The sequence below is a fragment of the Trichoderma atroviride genome, chromosome 1, assembly GCF_020647795.1.
Source record: "Trichoderma atroviride chromosome 1, complete sequence".
Classification (NCBI taxonomy): domain Eukaryota; kingdom Fungi; phylum Ascomycota; class Sordariomycetes; order Hypocreales; family Hypocreaceae; genus Trichoderma; species Trichoderma atroviride.
The window spans coordinates 5,653,706-5,671,476 of record NC_089400.1 but is presented as its reverse complement, the minus strand read 5'-3'; the positions used below and the strand labels follow the sequence as shown (position 1 = coordinate 5,671,476).

The 17,771-nt window shown below is 51.1% G+C and overlaps 5 protein-coding genes across 7 annotated transcripts; all 5 read right to left on the bottom strand.

Moving 5' to 3' along the window:
• Window positions 1-413: 413 nt before the first annotated feature.
• TrAtP1_002037 (uncharacterized protein) lies at window positions 414-5,568 on the bottom strand. 2 transcript variants are annotated; one of them, XM_014085637.2, is made up of 8 exons: window positions 5,058-5,568; window positions 4,712-4,790; window positions 4,070-4,536; window positions 3,744-3,928; window positions 1,770-3,631; window positions 1,508-1,695; window positions 1,319-1,442; window positions 414-1,251 (listed from the first exon to the last, which is right to left on the bottom strand). In XM_014085637.2, the coding sequence occupies exons 1-8, from the start codon at window positions 5,145-5,147 to the stop codon at window positions 1,088-1,090; spliced, it is 3,159 nt and encodes a 1,052-aa protein (XP_013941112.1). In that variant the 5' UTR covers window positions 5,148-5,568; the 3' UTR covers window positions 414-1,087. The 2 variants fall into 2 exon arrangements, with proteins under 2 accessions (XP_013941112.1, XP_065967352.1); XM_066111278.1 differs by having other exon boundaries at window positions 4,712-5,078.
• Window positions 5,569-8,238: 2,670 nt separating this feature from the next.
• Window positions 8,239-10,629, bottom strand: TrAtP1_002036 (uncharacterized protein; the record flags this gene model as incomplete). 2 transcript variants are annotated; one of them, XM_066111276.1, is made up of 4 exons in its annotated part: window positions 9,550-9,778; window positions 9,395-9,457; window positions 8,518-9,265; window positions 8,239-8,450 (listed from the first exon to the last, which is right to left on the bottom strand). In XM_066111276.1, the coding sequence occupies exons 1-4, from the start codon at window positions 9,688-9,690 to the stop codon at window positions 8,239-8,241; spliced, it is 1,164 nt and encodes a 387-aa protein (XP_065967350.1). In that variant the 5' UTR covers window positions 9,691-9,778. The 2 variants fall into 2 exon arrangements, with proteins under 2 accessions (XP_065967350.1, XP_065967351.1); XM_066111277.1 differs by having other exon boundaries at window positions 8,518-9,457; window positions 9,550-10,629.
• A 409-nt stretch (window positions 10,630-11,038) lies between these two features.
• On the bottom strand, window positions 11,039-11,561 carry TrAtP1_002035 (uncharacterized protein). Its single transcript, XM_014085640.2, has one exon. It carries the CDS (start codon window positions 11,515-11,517, stop codon window positions 11,185-11,187), a length of 333 nt encoding a protein of 110 aa, XP_013941115.2. The 5' UTR covers window positions 11,518-11,561; the 3' UTR covers window positions 11,039-11,184.
• A 2,449-nt stretch (window positions 11,562-14,010) lies between these two features.
• TrAtP1_002034 (uncharacterized protein) lies at window positions 14,011-16,058 on the bottom strand (the record flags this gene model as incomplete). Its single annotated transcript, XM_014085075.2, has 2 exons — window positions 14,011-15,787; window positions 15,847-16,058. 2 exons carry the CDS (start codon window positions 16,056-16,058, stop codon window positions 14,011-14,013), a joined length of 1,989 nt encoding a protein of 662 aa, XP_013940550.2.
• A 487-nt stretch (window positions 16,059-16,545) lies between these two features.
• On the bottom strand, window positions 16,546-16,917 carry TrAtP1_002033 (uncharacterized protein; the record flags this gene model as incomplete). The annotated part of the gene is made up of 1 exon (XM_014085641.2): window positions 16,546-16,917. The coding sequence occupies one exon, from the start codon at window positions 16,915-16,917 to the stop codon at window positions 16,546-16,548; it is 372 nt and encodes a 123-aa protein (XP_013941116.1).
• Window positions 16,918-17,771: the final 854 nt, after the last annotated feature.

Genomic DNA, 17,771 nt, shown 5'->3' with positions numbered 1-17,771 from the left:
TTTAGGTAATACCAACCTGAATCTCTACGTGTAGCAAGCAAAGCCCCCTAAAAACCGGCCCGGAGAGGGGCACAGACGCGCTGCTAAACCAATTGGCTGCTGCGGCTGCCGTGTAGCATAGCAAATAGTGAGTGCCCGTGCTCTTTAGTGGCCTTTCCTAGCGACCTGTAGCGGGGTGACTGCACTAAGCAGCCTATCGGTCAGCGCCGCACGCCGAAGCCTTAATCGATAACACAAGAGGGGGCAAGCGACCTCGCGGTTTGATTTTCCAAGTTTAGTACCAGTCAAAGGAAATTCGGAGCATCATGTTGAAATGCGGTCTGATAACGCTGCCCAATTGCCTGTCTAATAAATTTCAAATATCAAGCGCACAAGGATACATGTCCACGGGTGTGTTGTATCTCTCTTTTTTTCTCACTATACTAATGGTCCTACATACTACCTACACGTTGTGCTCTTTCTGTATGGCTTGCACTCAGCTGTACGTAAACCCCATCCATCCATCAGCCAATTCAATGCCTATGTGCGCTTTCGTGTTGGCCGCAAATCACCAGCCTGCGCCTGAGTCACAACAATTTCAAACACAAAAAGATATAAAAATAAAAGTATCCCCCCCCATCCAAGTGATCTCCCCCAACACTGCAGCTTAAGTCATAGCAGCTGTGTTAACTCTCCCTCAGCAGACTTACCTGGCTTGGTTGTTGTTTAGTCCAGCCTTATTTTTTTGTGGCTGCGAATTTGCTTCCCGCTCCCTTGATATTCTTCCTCCCCGCCGCCAGCCTATATTTGACATTGTTTCTTGGCTCCCACGTCCTTTTGAGTGGGCTATAAGTTTTTTTTTCTTCTTCTTTTTTCTTTTTCGTTTTTTTTCGTCTTCTGAGAACTTTGCTTCTTCCTTCAACCCCCCTTTGCAAAAGTTCACTTAACAAGAAGACTATCATCGAGTTCATCTCTGTCATAACCAGCAAAGCCTTACTCGCCCATGACCCTAGAAGATAGTTGCGTAGTGTCCACACAAAGCAGCATTTATATAAGGCTTCTCTTATATGCGACTTGCAACATCGTTTGGATCGTAAGTGGTCAGGGTTCAGTTGGCGCCGCCATTGGCAGCAGCCTCTGCTTGCTGTGCCTGGAGCTGAGCTTGAGCTACCTCCTCTGCCCTGACGAGAATGTCTTGGATGAGAGCCTGCTCTTCACCAGAAAGATGGCTTGCAAGGTTGGCATAGAACTGGGGCTGATCATTTTGCATAGCTAAAAAATTGAAAATCGTTCGTTAGTGGGCAATTCGAGGGTTAACAAGTCGGCTTAATTCACTCACATAGTAGAGTCGCTCTGAATAGCTGGTAGGGCTCGATCTTGTCCAGTGGAGATTCGAGGAGAACACTATCCTCTCCAAGCTCCTCTTCTTCCTCATCGTCAATAACGCGACTGAACTTTTGTGCCTGGATGGGTGAAAAATTAGCCTTAATTTAGTCGGATGCCTTGGGTTATGTATTATAAAACGAACCTCTTCATTCAGGAATTCAAGATAAGCGGCGCTCTCATCTTTAGTCTCTGGCGACTCATCATCACCTCCTCCAGAAGCAGTTTCTTCTTCTTCGTTCCATGCTACATCTCTCTCGTCCCACTCGTCGTCATCAGCGTAGTCATAGCCCGCATCTAGAGTGAAATCATCACGAAGAGCATCCTCTCGGTCTATTATTATTTGAACAGTTAGTAAATCAATCATTAGATGGAAACAGGTTGCAGGAAGGGGGTAGAAAACGTACTCTTCATTGCAAGAGGCAGGGTTCGGAAGAGCTCAGTGATACCCTGGAGCAATCGCGGCCATCCGACAGCAATGCTGGCAGGAACCTGCTCGTGGTTAAGGCTAAGCAGGGCGGAGATGGCAACAATGCACAGCTTCTTGTCATGCACTCTGCTGAATGATGACATGCTGCCAAACCACAAGCTGAAGAATCTGTTGGTCCAACCATTGCTCTCTAGCACCTGCAGGGTGAGCATAGGGTTGTAGTGCACGGCATTGATAACCATTTCCATGAGATGAATCTTGTAGCTCTTGATCCTAACGTCCTGGCCAGCCAAGATGTTCATGGCCATGTTGATGAAACCCTCCACGCAGCTATCGATGCCGCCTCGAAGGCTAAGCATCATGGCCTCCGCCAGCTTGCAGGCGCATATCCGCTCGACGCCTCCCTCGACGGCGTCGGTGAACATGTCAGCCACCATTGAGTAGAGGGCTTGGACATATTCCGGCTTCTGAACCAAGGCCGGTGCACCGTACTGGACGAAGTTGTCCAGAGCGGGGAGCATGTCTTCGAGATAGTACTCTGCTCCTGCCTTGAAAGTTGTATGAATCAGCTCAAAGGCTTGCCACATGTTGGGGGAGATGCCCTTGGCGGCAAAAGTGCAGCTGTCAATGATCTCAAAGGCTTCGTTGTAGAGGTCGTACAGCTTGTTCTCCAGCGTAATGCTTATGACTGGCATGAGAACGGCCTCGATGTGGAGGAGAACATCGGGGGTGCTCTCGAGGGTGAGGATCAGTGTTCCAATTGTCTGCAAAACACCCAGCGCCGTGATGCTCTTGTCATCGTAGTCGTTGTACATCTCGCCGTCATCGCCAGCTTTGCTCTCCTTCTCCAGAAGTTCTCGCACGATACGGAGGTAGGTGTCTCGCAGCTGCTCACACAGGGCAACGGCGAAAGGAGTGAGCTCGGTAGCAAAAACTTCAACAAAGTCTTCCATAACATTGGCCAAAGCGTCGATATCGGCTTCATTGGCCAACTTGAGCAGTTGCTGCATAATGGTAGGGATGCTCTGCTGCATGCTGGTTCGGATGATTTCGTGTCTGATCAACGGCTGCAGGGCAAGGGCGGCAGTAACTCGGACGGGGAGGGCTGGGTCTGCCATGCAGTCCAGAATGTTCCGATAGATGGTGAGGAGGTTGTTCTGGTCTTGGAAGTTGAGCTGTTCAAACTTTTCAATAGTATCACAAGCTCGGGCTCGAAGATAACCCAAGGGGCTGGTAAAATCTGGGAAGACGTAGCGGACGAGGAAATACTCGACCTGGTCAGCAATGGGACTCTTCTTGCCGAGGATGACGGGAGCAAGGGTTCCAATCATTCGGAGGGCTCCCTCCTTGGCCATGTGGTTCTTCTTGTCATCGGGAGACTGCTCATACTCGTTGACAACGGCGTTGACAAACTTGAGAATTTCAAACACCTCCTTCCGGCGGTTCTTGGTAAGGTTGACCAGGAAGTTGGTAGCTGCGATATCGGGAGCAGAGGCTTCCTCGAAATAGTTGAGTTTCCGGTGAAGGTACTCCTCGGGCTCCTCCTCGAATTGCTCAACGTCTTCCGCGGACAGACAGAGCACCGGGAACACAAAGTGGGTGACCAGGTTCGTCAAGTGCGGCTTCAAGTGCACCCACATCTCCTTGGGCCGCACCGATTCGTCGAGGAAGACCAGGACGTACGACAGACAAGGCCTGCTCAGCCAAGAGGTCTTGGCCACCCATTTCTCGATTTCTTGAAGGTAGTGCTTCAGAATTTCAGGAGCAATGGTGGTGGCGAAGCTTTTGGCGAATTGGAGAGCTCCGTCTTGCTTGCCGGGAGCAGAGGGATTTCCATGTCTAGAATGAACACATTCGTTAGCTCTTGATTGAATAATTCCTTCTCTTCTTTCGTCTCTTTGATAAGAAGAGGAGAAACGTTGGATAAAAGATTGTTAATCATCCCAATTACCTAATGAAGAGGCGGTTCAGGTTAAAGTAGGCCCATTTCTTGGCCTTCCACCAATGATGTTTTTCTCGGTCGTTCTCGTCAAGCATCATGACGGGGCCAGGGACGGCCTTGGCGACGGTTTGAAGGAAAACGGTGCACCAAGCAATGTTGACTTGGTCCTGTCTCAGGTAGGGCGAAAGTTCGAGCTAGATGAGAAAGTGGTACGTTAGCTGACAATTCTTTTGCTCTTTGTTCTGTGGCTACTGTTCTCTCTGCCTCTTTCTCTTCCCCCCAGACCTGAGGAGAGAATAAAGCTTGAGAAGGAAGCCGGAATTATGTATCCATACCCAAGTAGCATGCTTGTACGCTTTGAGAGCGAGATGCAGCATCTCGCTCGCCTCATCGCTCTCCTGGTTGACCAACTCGTTGCAAATAGCCAAGAGTCGCGGGAATCCGGCCTCGACGATGCTGTCAAAGTGCGCTCGGTCCTGGCTCTCGTTGGATTTGTACCGGAAAGCGCGGCAGATTGCGAGCAGGCACTGCAGACCGGCCAGCGCAGAGTTCGCATTGTTGGTGTTGAGCAGCTCCAGGGTGAATTCCAGGAATCGCGGCCATCGGCTGGGGAAATCACACTGTAGAATGCGCTGCAGAACGGGGATGAGCTGCTGGCGGACGAGACCTTCGGAAGAGGCCAAGATGGGCACCAGGCGGTCTCGGATTTGGGCCTTCTCCTCCTCGGCTATTGAGCTCTCAGTAGGGATGCCTTCGACCTGGTACCAAGAGCGGTTCACTCGGTTCTTAATGTAGATGACGGCTAAAGAGAACAATCATGTTAGAGCCCGCTGTTTTGATTTTTCCCACAATGCGCTTGCAGCGATTTATTCTTCCTTCCTTTCTTTCCTTCTTTTTCCCCCTGCAACATATTCTCTTCGGGGGGGGGCAAGCAAAACAGGGGGGGTGACGGATGGGGAGAGATTGCGACGACGTACTGGCAAGGCGGACACTCGCATCTTGCTCTGCTTCGAGGACATCGAGCAGGCAGATCAGGAAACCGGCATGACCTTCGACCTAGAGGGCGACGAACAAAGAGGCGCATTAGCATAACGAAACAGAGCGACAGTGAGCGTGCAACAGTGACAGGGAATTATGCGTCCAACCGCGTCCATGTCCTCTCGATCCCTTTTCTTTCCGTTCTCTTTCTTCTTCTTTCCCAGCTCTCAGCTGGCTTCTTTTTCGCCCGTCCCTAGTCGTCGGATTCACGCTCGAGATAGGACGGATGGCGGGCGGTGGGTGGACACAAAACGAATGGATGGTTCTGGAAAACTCGAAACTCACCTGCTTCAGCTGCAGCTCAGCCCGGCGCCTGTTGTCGGCGACGGTGTCCAAGCTGGCCGCCAGCAAGGCCCTGACAGTAGCGGAATCCATGTCTCGAGATCAAGAGGAAGCGGACGACAACACAGAGGGGTGTTGTTGTCGTTGGCGCGGGAAGAAGAGTGGGAGAAAGGCGGGCTGAGATTCAACTTTTGGTGTTAGGTTGGGAGGACCCGATGGCGGGGCATCTAATCCAGCACCGGCTGCCCACCCAATAGCAGAAAAAAATTAATATGAGAGGCTAAGAAAAAAAATATTAGATCAGAAAATTAACGATCAGGCCAATGGCGATCAACAGCGACGGGCGACGGGATGGGCTTAAAGAGAATGTCTCGACCCTGGCGTGATGCGATAGGAGAAGAAGGGTTACGGAAGTTTTTTTTTTTTTTTTGTTGTTCCTTTGCTGTTGATAAGATTTTCCTTGTTTTTTTTTTTTTAGGTTTCTTTTCTTTTTTTTTTTGCTCTTCGTTTCCACGGTGCAAAAAGGCGTGCAGCGGGTTGACTTGCAGCCTGATAGGGGGCTAACAGGCGCTAAAAAGTTCATGTTCAGGGTCGTCCATCGCTAGGGTAAGCCTGGCAGGTGGTGCCAGAGCGCTGTAGCAGCGGCACTAGCGCACCAAGCTGCCTATAGCGAGGCGGCAGATGCTGACCTGAGAAAAAATTGCACAACGCAGGGCTTGGATCAAGCCATGTACATGTAATCAACCAGGCAGGCTAGTATCATGGCATTAGTGAAATGCTTGGGTGGGCTGGGGATTTATTACTGCTGCTGCTGCTGCTACCACTACCTACTACTGCTAATTATTTCATGGTGGTTATTACCTCTATTTCGTTTTAGGGTTGCTTTGTTGTTCTGCGTAATTCCGTCAGTCTATCTGGTACTTAAAACTTGGCACATCCAAAGGTGTTTAATCTGCCTCTAAAGCGTCAGCGAGTGACAGGCACTACCTCGCTAGGTAGGTAGGTACCGGTACCTCATTGCGGAGCAAAGGAGACAAAGCGAAAGGCGTCTTTGTGGTCAAGAGCCATCGCATTTCCGTGGTCTCCCCTCTGGCGTTTGCTGCTGAAAGGGGCCGTTGCAAGTACCCTGTACCCCATCCCACGATAAGCGCTGACGGCCTCAGTGCCCCGCCATGTATCGGCTACCAGTGACGTATGTAGGGCTGCGCAGACTTCTACAGCGTTTCCAACCCGCGCACTTTGTATTGAATATCGCGTTTTTCTTATCAGTGCCAGGCACCCAAAATAGGCACCCAAAGGCAGCCTGCGCTGCCCGCCTTATACAGGCAGTAGTAGCATGTTTTTCATTGTGGCGGCTAAGCCCACTAGGTCCTATCTGTATTTCCTCAGAAAGTGAGATCAGAATCCTTCGCATCAAGGGGCTTGAAGAATAGATATCAACCATCTGCCATCTTACTCCGTCCTTCCGACTTGGGAGGATTAAGAATACCTTACGTGATTGGAATTGTAGACAGGCCAGAAGAGCTCCTCGGTGAAAGTTTCATTTGAATCCAGACAAGGGAGGAATAGCCGGATACATGTATTATCGCTCAACTTTATTGATTGTTGCCCCCTACCTACCTATGGAACGATGGAAGGAATAACCACTACTGCGTGTATCATGAGGCAGGTATTACCGCTGCGTAGCTCGTCAAAAAAATGTCATCGTCCTGTTTCTGTTTCTCTTCGTCATAATCTCTCTCTACTCATGTCTGTGTGATGAATCTTCCGATACCAAGCCATTCAGTCATGTTCCACCCGATCGCCTACTCGCTTAGACGCCTCCCTACCTCCCGTCTCTTCCAGGAATGCGAGCAGCTTTCGAGTTTGCAGTTACAAGAGTAGAGTGCTACGGGACCTTGCACTTGGCCTTTGGTTCCCGAAACGATAAACTCCCAGAGTACATGTATCAGCCGTCCACATCACCATCAGTAGGTGCCAGTTGCGGCGAGCTGGATTTTGGATTTTGGCCAACAGCTAACTGGTCAAAGGCTACAGAACAACTAAATAGACATCAAAACGAGTCCGGCATCGAAATTTGTTGAGTGGGCGACGAGAAACCGACATTGTGAGCAAACGATGGAAAGAAATTACACGACACTGGGAAAAGGAAGGCAAGTGATTTCCGGTATCGATGGATCCAGATTGGAGACTGTCAAGAGCGTCAATTGGAACGATCCGAGACAAAGTCCTTGTTCGCCAGATCCAGTGATGGATGATACCTTTGCTCCCACGGAAGTCCGCGTGGCCGTTGTGTCAAGGCGAAAAGCAGTCAAAAAACAACAAAGCGAACAACAGAGAAGGAGTGGCAATAATGATCCTTTCAAAGAGGTTTATGGCTAATATTTACAAACCATAATGACTCACCTTGCTGCCCAGGAGTTCCAGCCTTGTAACTCTATTAAATGGCATAACTGATCGAACAACCAGCATTGATTGAGAATGCAGCGATCGCCAAGGAAAACCGAGTCCAGGCAACACAAATAACTCCGCCCATGGTCAATCCAGGGCAGCAAGATTCAAAGACAGTCCACCACCCAAGAAGCATTCGCAGATGTGCTTCCCTTTTACCACCTTGCGCCAGGAGCTAGTGCTATCAAACATATGCAGGCGTTATTCGTCGAAGAAGGCTATCATTGTAGCCAGCAGCAAGCCCGGTATTTGACCCATCCCTCACCAAAACCAAATGCATCATTTTGTAAAGAAAAAAAAAAGGTTCCTCGAGAGAACAACAGAAAGGAAAAGAAAAACATGATATGAGAAAGGCAAACTCAAGGTTCCACGATAATGGCGAGGCGCGAAAACAAAATAGAAATCATCAAACTTGGCGCGTCTCCTGGTGATTATCTCTGCCCATGGTCCGGAAAAATAAGATTTTAAAAGAGCCGTTGAGAAGGAAAAGAAACAAACAAATTAAATCAAAGGCCATCCAGTCTGGGAACCAAATTTTTTTTCTCCTGAAATCTTCGGTTTTCTTTTTTTGCCAAAATCCATAAAGAGTTGTTACCGATGCGTATCCGGAAATCTTATCGAGTTGGCAAGTGGGAAAGGCGAAGATGTTCAGATCCAGAGAGCGTTAAAACGAAGTGAGTTTTGATCAGATCAGATCAATAGATGCTACTTGAAGTAGATGTTCTCAACTCATCTATCGACGAGGAGGTGGCGGTCGATGGTTCCTGTCGCTTTCCCGGTCACTTAGACGAGTACTTGATTCCCGTGGCGGCGTCTGGCTCTCTGCTGGGGGAACGGAGGTGCGAGTTGGAGGGGGAGTGTCATCATACGCGTGTCCTTGTGAGGCATACCCTTGTGGCTGCTGCTGCTGCTGCTGCTGCTGAGTAGTTTGGCCTGCTGGGGAAGCTACAAAATCAGACGAGCGAATTCAAACTGGATGAAGGCTTGGGGTGGTTTTTGTTGGGAGACGCACCTCGGCCGAAGAAGGGGTCCTGAGGCTGTGTAGCATACGCCATACCGCCCGCAGGAGCCTGGTTAGGATATGGGTAGTTGGGGGCGGGATATCCTTGTGGGACAGGCTGGTTTGAAGCATACACAGGCTGCTGAGGCGGTGGGACAGCTGATCCAGGGTGGCCACCGGCATAGGCATCATTGGGATAGTTCCTGGGAGGCATGTTGGCACCAGTAGTAACATACGCGCCATCCGGATTCTGGTATCCTTGGTTCATCATCGGGCCCTGAGGGTTACCGCCATATCTGGCGTCAGCGGGTCCGGGAGATTGCTGAGGCTGCTGGAAGCCGCCGACATTGCCGTTGCCGCCGTACACGCCGCCACTGCCACTGGGAGGAGCGTAGCCTTGCTGCTGCTGCTGCTGCTGCTGCTGTTGCGGCGGCGGCGGCTGCTGCTGAGGCTGGTACGGGCCGGAGGCACCATTGTATCCTTGGGCGCCAGTTCCTGGGTACCTTGGGGCGTCATATAGACCATCACGAGGAGGATAGGAATCATCTCGGAAAGGGGGTTCAGTAGGGCCATGATGCTGCCGAGACTGGTGGGTCTCGGAGTAGCGGTACTGGACTGGAGGAGAGTTAGATCTCGGTCTAGGGGCGCCAGAATTGGCATATCTCGAGGCGCTGATACCTCCGCTGCTGTTACGCGCGGTCTGGGCGCGGCGTTCCCTGTCCCACCGAGCCGAGTCGGCCTTGAGATCCTCAATCATGGCCTGCGGGTCGAGGGCGATGCAAGTTTCAGTAACAAGATCCGGAAGACGTGGTAGAAATTATGACGGTATCGATGATATCGACCAGAAGGAAGGGGGGAGGAGCAGGACAAAGCAAAGCAAAGCACTCACGGTCGTCAAATTGCGATACGCCGTAATATAGTAACCCTGGACGGGTTGGCCAGTTTGTGGATTCTGATACAAACAATCGTCAGCAAATCCAGGTCAAGTCGGACACGCACATTTTTCTTCAGGGTTGATTGATACTGTTACCGAAATCGGCATACCTCATAGTGACCAGGTCGCACCAAAGCATCATTGCCCAGATAGCGGCAGATATCAGCAGAAATCACTTCACGATCGATGCCATCACGGGGCACAAAGTACTCGTTCATGCGAGTCGTGGGCCGCGACATTGTTGTTGACATTTCTGACGAGACTCTTGTTGCTGAGGAATAAAGTAAAGTCGATGTTGTGTACAAGGCAAAGGCAAAGGCAAGGCAAGGCAAGGCAAGGCAAGGCAGCGCAATGCAACGAGCAGGAGAACCAAAGCGAGAGTAGGAGAGAGAAGAGTCGAAGAGTCGAAGAGTAGGAGAGAGAGAATGTGTGAGGGAGAAAAGATGGACCTCAGCGCAGAAAAACCGCCTGCTAAAGGAAGCAGTAGCGGCAATACCAACAAATAGAAAGACGACAGATGGAGGTATTATGGGAGACTCAGCAAGAGTGTGGACAAGGGGGGGCCTGCAGTGCAGCCGAGAAGAGAGAGTCGGCTTCGTCCTGAAAGGAGAGGAGGAGGAAGAGAAGAGCGAGTTGACTGGCCTTGAAGAGTGAAAAAAAGGCGGATGATCTGGTGTGAATGGCTGGTGGGGTGGGGCGCAAATGAGGAGCTCACAGAGACGCTGGTGACCTCTCAAAGAGCTGCCGAACGTTGCAAGGAGCTTCGTTGGCTGGGTCGAGAGCTTGGCTCCAGATCCCGTTTTTTTTCCTTCCGCCATAGACACACCCCTGCCCTGGCTCAGTCGCCTTGCTTGCTGCACTCCTGCTTGTGCACTCCAGCACCCTGTCCAGTCAGTTGTCAGACCGTTGCGGCGGCCACCGCAGTGCAGCATGTACAAGGACGGTACGGTACTCGACTCGTAACCAGCACGGAGCACGGCGCAGGCTGCAGCTGGTTGCTGCTGATTGCTGCTCGACTGGGACGAGATGGTGGGCTGGTGGGTGCTGGACGGTGATCGGCTGCCTGGATGGCCTTGGCCTGGCCTGACTTGGGCCACCTCCGGTAATGGGGGAGGATGGGCTGGCAGAGGACGGGATAGGACAGAGGGCGAGGTGGAATGGAGAGAGATGGAGCTGCCTGCTGACTCCTACACAATGCTACTTGCTGCTGCTACGACGAGTTACAGGCAAGTATGTGGCATCAAAGAGTCACAACTACAAGTACCTACATCATAAGCAAAAGGCACAGCAGCAGCAGCAGAAGCAAGTACCAATAGGTACGGAGCACGCGGAGTAATACGGCTCAAGCACACGCGCACACACATGCACACATCTTGATACACACCACACACTGCATTTGAAAAAACAAGGCCTCCTTGTCGCCTCCTTGGACACATGTTGCCCGCCAGATGGGTTGAAAACTGCTGCTTTCACGCACAAGGACGCTCGTTTTCGACGCGGTGACGATATGCGGCAAAGATCGGGCTCCTATCAAGGGCCTGACGCAGGGCGTTTTTCTTCATTCCCAGGCTAGCGGTAGCATTGCTCCTAGTCCTCCGTACTGCTCCTAGCACTGCTCCTAGCACTGCTCCTAGCACTGCTCCTAGCACTGCTCCTAGCACTGCTCCTAGTACTGCTTCTAGTACCTGGGTGGTGACACAACTAGGGGACCTGCTTAGCACCCAATCCGCGGTGCCTACCCGAGTTCACGCCTTGCCGGACGCCCATTGGCGGCGTGTCAAGGCGATTTGATGGCTGACGGAACCGGCCAGGCCCTGGAAGCCGGTCCTGGAGCCCAAAGGCCGCCTCGCTTCGCCTTGCGGACGTGATGTTGGGCTTCGCTGCACGTCGCCCCAAGGGGCAAGGAGCAGGTTTGTGGGAGGGGCCGCGTCAAACGCCGTTGAATGGCCTGACGGGTCTGACGAATGGGCCCTGGCTGGAGCCTTTGCGTCTTGCACGAAGCGATTTCTGACACCGAGGCGCAGAATTGGCTTCTGTATGACCGATTCCAGGCATTCCGCAGTTGACATGACACTCATCAATCGCTTTTAGCACCTGCTACCCGCTGTGAGAATATGCAGCCACATCTCTCTTTTACGATTTTTTTCGATTTTTTTTTTAAATTCATCTTTGCTTCTTATTTTTGTTTTTCTCATCTGCCGTCGGTGCCTGTGCCTGTGCCTGTATCCACATCGTCTCGCGCCTTCACCAAACCGGTTTTTTTTTTTTTTTGATTTATACACGCTTGCATCGTGTCTATCACGAGATCCAGTCGGCGCAAAATGACTGATAACCGACGGCCAAGGCGAAGTCGATGGTTCCTGGCGGGCATAAGCTTGATTGTCGCCGTTCCCGCCGTCCCGCACTGAGTTTCTAGGTCTCTTCTGTCTCGATTCGATTTCGGATCTTGAAATCCATTCGCAAATCATCCTCGGGCCTTTCGGTATCTTTTCGATTCGCCATCCGCGGATAGCAGCGTCGCAGTGCGCAAAGACAAAAAGAAGCAGTTCCTACTTGAAGCGCGTTGCGGCATTGCGCGTGCGTGCCTGCGTATCTGCCGAAAGGGTACGTGTATAATAGTACTACTTGTATACATGTATGATTGGCCCACGTTCACCAAAAGAAATGCAGGCTACATAACATGCTTTGTACAGATTGGCGAGATGTGCAGTCCCTACAGCACTGGTACCTGTCTACCTGTCTACCGTCTCTACATAGCTACTAGACTATCATCTCTCTCCTCCACAGTAATCAATCATCGAGCGGCGCAGAGAACGGTCGAGCGGGGAGTTTGGACCCCGGAAATGTCATTGGTGATAGCATCGTGCCGGTTTGGCCTGAGCAGGAGCTTGTGGCAAACAGGTTGTGCCATCTAAACACTTGAGACTTTATGCCCGGACAAGAGGCAAAAATGTCTACGTTTACCCCCTCCAATTGCAGAGGTCCTGCATTTCTTGCCCCTTCCTTCTCTTATACCTACCTATCAAGTGGCGATCTCATGATAAAACAGGCTGACGGCTGGGCACGCATCGGTTATTCAAAGTCAGGCTCAGGGAGAGTAAGCTTAGAGGACCAGCCGGGAGCAGGGCGATGCGAATTATGAAATAAAGAGAGAGAAAAAGGACACGCTCGATATCCAGGTATTCCCCTTGCGCCAAGCAAGAGTGAGACGCCGAGAACAAATTATATCGTGCAGAAGAAGAGAAAAAAGAGTCTCCTACACCCGAGCAGCATCCAACACGGCACCCCATCTTTTCCACCACTGCTTGCCAACGAACTTTGTTCAACGGGCTAGTGCTGTCTCTCTGTATTGCATAAGACGCTAACACTCCCCGGATGCACGCCAAACTACCCTCGGATCTGTGTAACCCCAGGCTCAGTCCTCTTGTCTTCTTACTCGTACTAAGTTGAGCCTTGATGAGTGGAGGGGGCGCCTGCGAGCTGCAGCATCGGCTCCAGCCACCGCTTCAACGCTGCAGACAGTGCTTCACGATCGCTCCCAGCAAATGGCATGCCGTATTACCTCAGCCAGGAAGAAGGAGGGGGTCACAGAAAAGCTCTGCAGCCCGAGTTTGAGTTGGGTATCAACGCTTGTGGCCAATTGGAGCCTAAGCTTGGTCGACAACAGGTTAATGCAGCTAGCGGCGTGCGAGGCCACTCCTTGGCCAATCGTTCAAGGTCGCATCAGACATGATTGCCACCAATGCTCATTGGAGGCATATCATGGGGGATAGAATCCATGTCTTGGAATGTGTGTTTCAATACTATGACTGCATAATGCGGCTGCTTCCTCGCGGACCGGCAGCCACCCTTTTCCGCCTTGCCTCTTGTTTTGTTTACTGTGAGTACCACCTGCTCCATAGCAGGAGAGTAATACGGAGCAGTGCGTATGTACTAGCAGGATTACCTTATCATGGCGTTACGACGATTTACCCCATAGCGGCACGCTGCATGAACAATCTGAGATGCGCGCTCAGACGAGGTTCGTCAAGCCGTGTGGCTTTCTGATTTAGTAGAGGAGCAGGTGACCACAAGCTTAACAAAGAAAGAGGCTTTGAGCAGTTGTAGCATAAGCAATCCGGGCTATGAGCAAAGGAAACATCCGATTCCCCGCTTCGTCCCATCATGGTTGAGATTTGTGATACCCGGTTCACGTAATGGATGGTAGTGGTATCGGTCATTAGCATACCATTAGGCATGAGCATTTCCATGCCATCTTCCAGCCCAGAGCAAAAAAAGATGCTGGAATTCAAGGCAAGCGGAGCTGAAGTTTGTTCCATCTAGTGGACCACCGGGTCAATATCGAGAGCCCAACTGTGGTGGAGCGGCGTTCCCTCTTTGCGAAACGCAGTTCGCCATCGTGACTTTTTGATCATGCAAGAAAAAGATTTTCCCACCTTGCAGGCGCCCTAGCTGGCCTCTTTGTTTCTAGGGCTCTCCGCTGGAAACTGTTCGTCGTCTTTTGCTTAATGCCGAGGATGAAATCACAAGGTCCATCTACTGGTAGTATGGCAGTGAGTGTAGGTATTGGCTCATCCAAACTTGAGCTTGCTTTGCCCCTGCTCGCGCTTCGTTCTTGGGCGCCCACGCTTTGAAGCAGGGCCAGAGCCTTTCGACCCATGGCCGCGGGAAGCGGCTGGTTGCTCGGCAAATGCGGGCTTGACACGTTCGCTATCCTGGATGTCTTTGGCGAAATGCCAGTCCTCGTGGCTCTGTAGGGACACCTCGTCGTCGAAGCTAGCCTTACACCTCGGACAGGCTAGGACCGTCAGATATGATGGATCCTCTGGCCCTGAATTCTCGTGACTAGATGTCGTAGTTTCGGGCTCGAGCATGCCCGATTCTTTCCATTCTTGATCAAACCACAAAGAATCGGCCACTTCAGACTGCTGCTTGTCCATATCCAGCGGTTGTGTCTCAGAAGGAGAGCCTTGACGACTACCGGCGTTTCTTTTAGAAAAGAATCGCTCAATGTTGGGCTTGTCCAGTCGAGGCTTCTTGCTCGGCTGCTCTATAGCCACGTTCTCAAACTCGGTATCATTCAAAGGCCGTAATGGAGGAGGGGTCTCGTCCCTCTTTTTGAAAAAAGCACCAATCCCCATGTTGCCCTTGACCCCTTCTTCGAACCCACTAACACTCAAGCTCAAGTTGGTGCAGGGCCAGGCGCCGCCCTCGGCAACAATTTGGTTAAGCAGCTCTTTACAAAGAATGAAAAGAGCTTGCTCATCCAAAGGCTTTCCTGTGGGGATTGGGCATCCCCTACTGCGGGTTTGCCCAGCGTGGCGATGATGAAGATTGATTGTACGTGGCCATCGCTTGTGTTCCAGGATACCTTCTTCCACCAAACGAGAATAAATATCGCCCGCAAAAATCCTTAGCCACTTGGTTGCCTGTTCGGACGACTTGATCAATGGACGAAACGACTTGGCCGAAAGCATAGATTTGATCTGTGTTCGAGAATTGACCTCGCTGTGATCGATGCCTCTAATGGTGTTGTAGAACCAAATGGCAGTTTCCTCGCCAAGTTTTGCTTTGAATTGCTCCAATGGGATATCACGCAGCTCCTTGATACTCTCTGTACCAAACGTAGAAACGACTTGATCTCCCAGCTTGCCACCGAGGTTTCGCATCTTGGTCACTTTGATCTCCGTCAAGAATAGCATTACAGCTCGGTTGCGCACTACCGTCTGTTCATTAGGCTTCTTAAAAGCCGAGCCCAGCTTGCTAACCAGCTTGTTGTTCGCTATGCCGGCAGAACATGTGTATCCCAGCTTTTCCCGTACTTGAGCTCGAACTCGGCGAACAATCTCGGAGCCAATCAGTATGACTACGTCGTCCCAGTCCGGGTCGACGGCTTCTTCGTCCTCTTCGAGGTCAATAAGATTGTCATTCTGCCAGTCCAAGGCCGCAGCAGATGGGAAAGGGAGAGGTTCGGATACATCTCCAGATGGGGGCGGACTCGACAGCTCGGGGAATCGGCGTAAAAGCTCAGCATGGATCTGAGCCGAGAGGTCTAGGAAGACCTCATCGATGCTTGCCTTTTCTACCTTTTGCAGGTCTCTCGGGAGAGATTCTTTAATGGTTGCGAGGATCTTTCTGGATTGCAAGCGATAAGGATCAAGCGACACCTTGTCCGTTGCGATATTGGCGGCTGCATCATCACGATATGCCCATTTGTCATCGCCTTCTCTCCAAGTGGCGACATGCTGCGCAATTAGATCCGGGCACAGCTTCTTAGCTTCTGCGACGTTGCAATGGCGTCCGATGCCCCATTTCCTTGCCGGATAGTTGACTGCAATAAGGCCTTGCCTGGGATATTTGGATTTCGGTCAGCTTCACACGAGGAGAGTGGCCAGGGAGCGCCTTACCACTGTTGGACAGCGAGAGGCTTATCCTCCGCGACACCGAGCCTGATCATCTCACACTGTGCGTAGAATGCATCGAGATCAATGTGGGCAATCACGCGCAGAGGTGTCGTGATGCTGTAAGTCGCCAACTGGGCAAGCTGACGGTACGTGAAGCGTGAACGGCGAGCATCGCGAAGCGGTGACGATGCGCCGCCGGGCGATGGAGGAGACATGAAGGTCGCAGCCCAGGCAGAGATTGTGACTGGAGAGTTGTTTGAAATATACGAGACGAATTTAAACAATTGAAAAGGGTAGTGGCTCCGTCGATCGTGCAACGATGTCGAAGTTGAGTTTCGCTTGCTACTTTGAGAATGCAAGGGCCCCACATAATAGAGCTACTGCCAGTCGAGATTTGTGTCTACCTTGGTAGGTACGGCTTCAATTAATGGCATCCAGACAGATATGACAAGATGGCAAGACGCTAATATCATGAATCTGTTTTTCCTTTTGATTTTTATTGCATCTTCCGGATGGAAACATACGGAAAGAAAGACTAATTTCATATTATCTTCATACTGTTTGTCCTGGTGGAATCGCCACATTTCCATGCCACTATCGCCTAATCGCAAGAACAAGTAACCCACGTTGAGTCTTGTACAACACACGCCCTTCTTATCGTCCCTTCTTCTCAAATGCTAGAAAAATCATATGCCTGTGCCTTCAGTACCGATATCCCGCTTCTGGAGTGGTCGAATACAAATGTTTCGGCGCCCTGCTTTGCATCATGTCGTCGTAATCTTCAAGCTCGTGGATAGCCACGGCGAGCTGCTCTCGTAGCTCGTCGGCCTCGACTTTTCTAGCAGCCATGTTGTCCTGCACCTCGCCCCTCAGGCGTAGCCTCTGATCATACGTGATGATTTGCCGGTCGATTTCGAATCTTCTCTGCCTTAGTAGCTCCATTTGCTCGTACACAATCTGTAGCCGTTCTTCGACCTTTTCTACCACCTGCACGAGCTTCTCTCGCAGCTTGGATTTGGCGCGGATCTGCATCATGCGTTCCTCGGTGACTCTGCCCGGTAAAATAGACGCCATTGTGGGACAGCGTTGCTAATCAAGATGGGTATATCTGATTTTTTTTTTTTTTGTGTCTTTCTATAATCAATCGGCATACAATGTCGGAGATGGATGCATAGGTACAGTAGGTATATTGACTGAGGTTGAATTAGTACATCATCCACAGCTTGCCTCGTGGCTCCGTGAAGCTCTTTACCTTGGTACCTAGCAGAGGCGACACATGTGATTCAAGATTTTGGTGATTCCAGAAGAGGGGCTGCCTGTCAGAAAGGTTGTCTGACAATCGGCCTGCCCTGGGGGCCAGGACTCTTCTCGGTCAACTCTGGTTTCCTCACAATCAAGGCCAGGTATAGATAGGCGCCCAGGCTGTGTGGCCAGGGCTCTCGTTCACGTAACCACCCGTTACCTGTATGTTGGGTTACACCAGGCGCGTCTTTTTCCTTTGCCCCAACTCGGGAGACTGCCTAGATATGGGAATCAAGCCAGCTATCTCTTGACTTATTGGTTGATACAAGAAAATAAAAGGTGCTTTGCTTCGTCCTTGTCAGTCACGGCTCGATATACGGGATCGCGATCCTACTATCCTATCTCGCCTGCTGCTATTAGTACTGCTCCATGGGTGGTAGGATCCTCTCCAAGTCCCAAGATACGCATTGACGCGGTAGCAAAGCCCGAGCCACGCGAATACCTATTCTTTGATAAGAGCATAACGCCATCAGGAACAATACGGGACGGCCTTTGGGGTGTATCAATGGCCGCCGGTATTACCCACTTTCATTGACCAGCAAGTTTGACCCCGCCCTTGAGATGTCGCGCATGTACCATACGTGATGGACAGGGGTGATGGATTCAAAGGGCAAATCAGAGAGCAT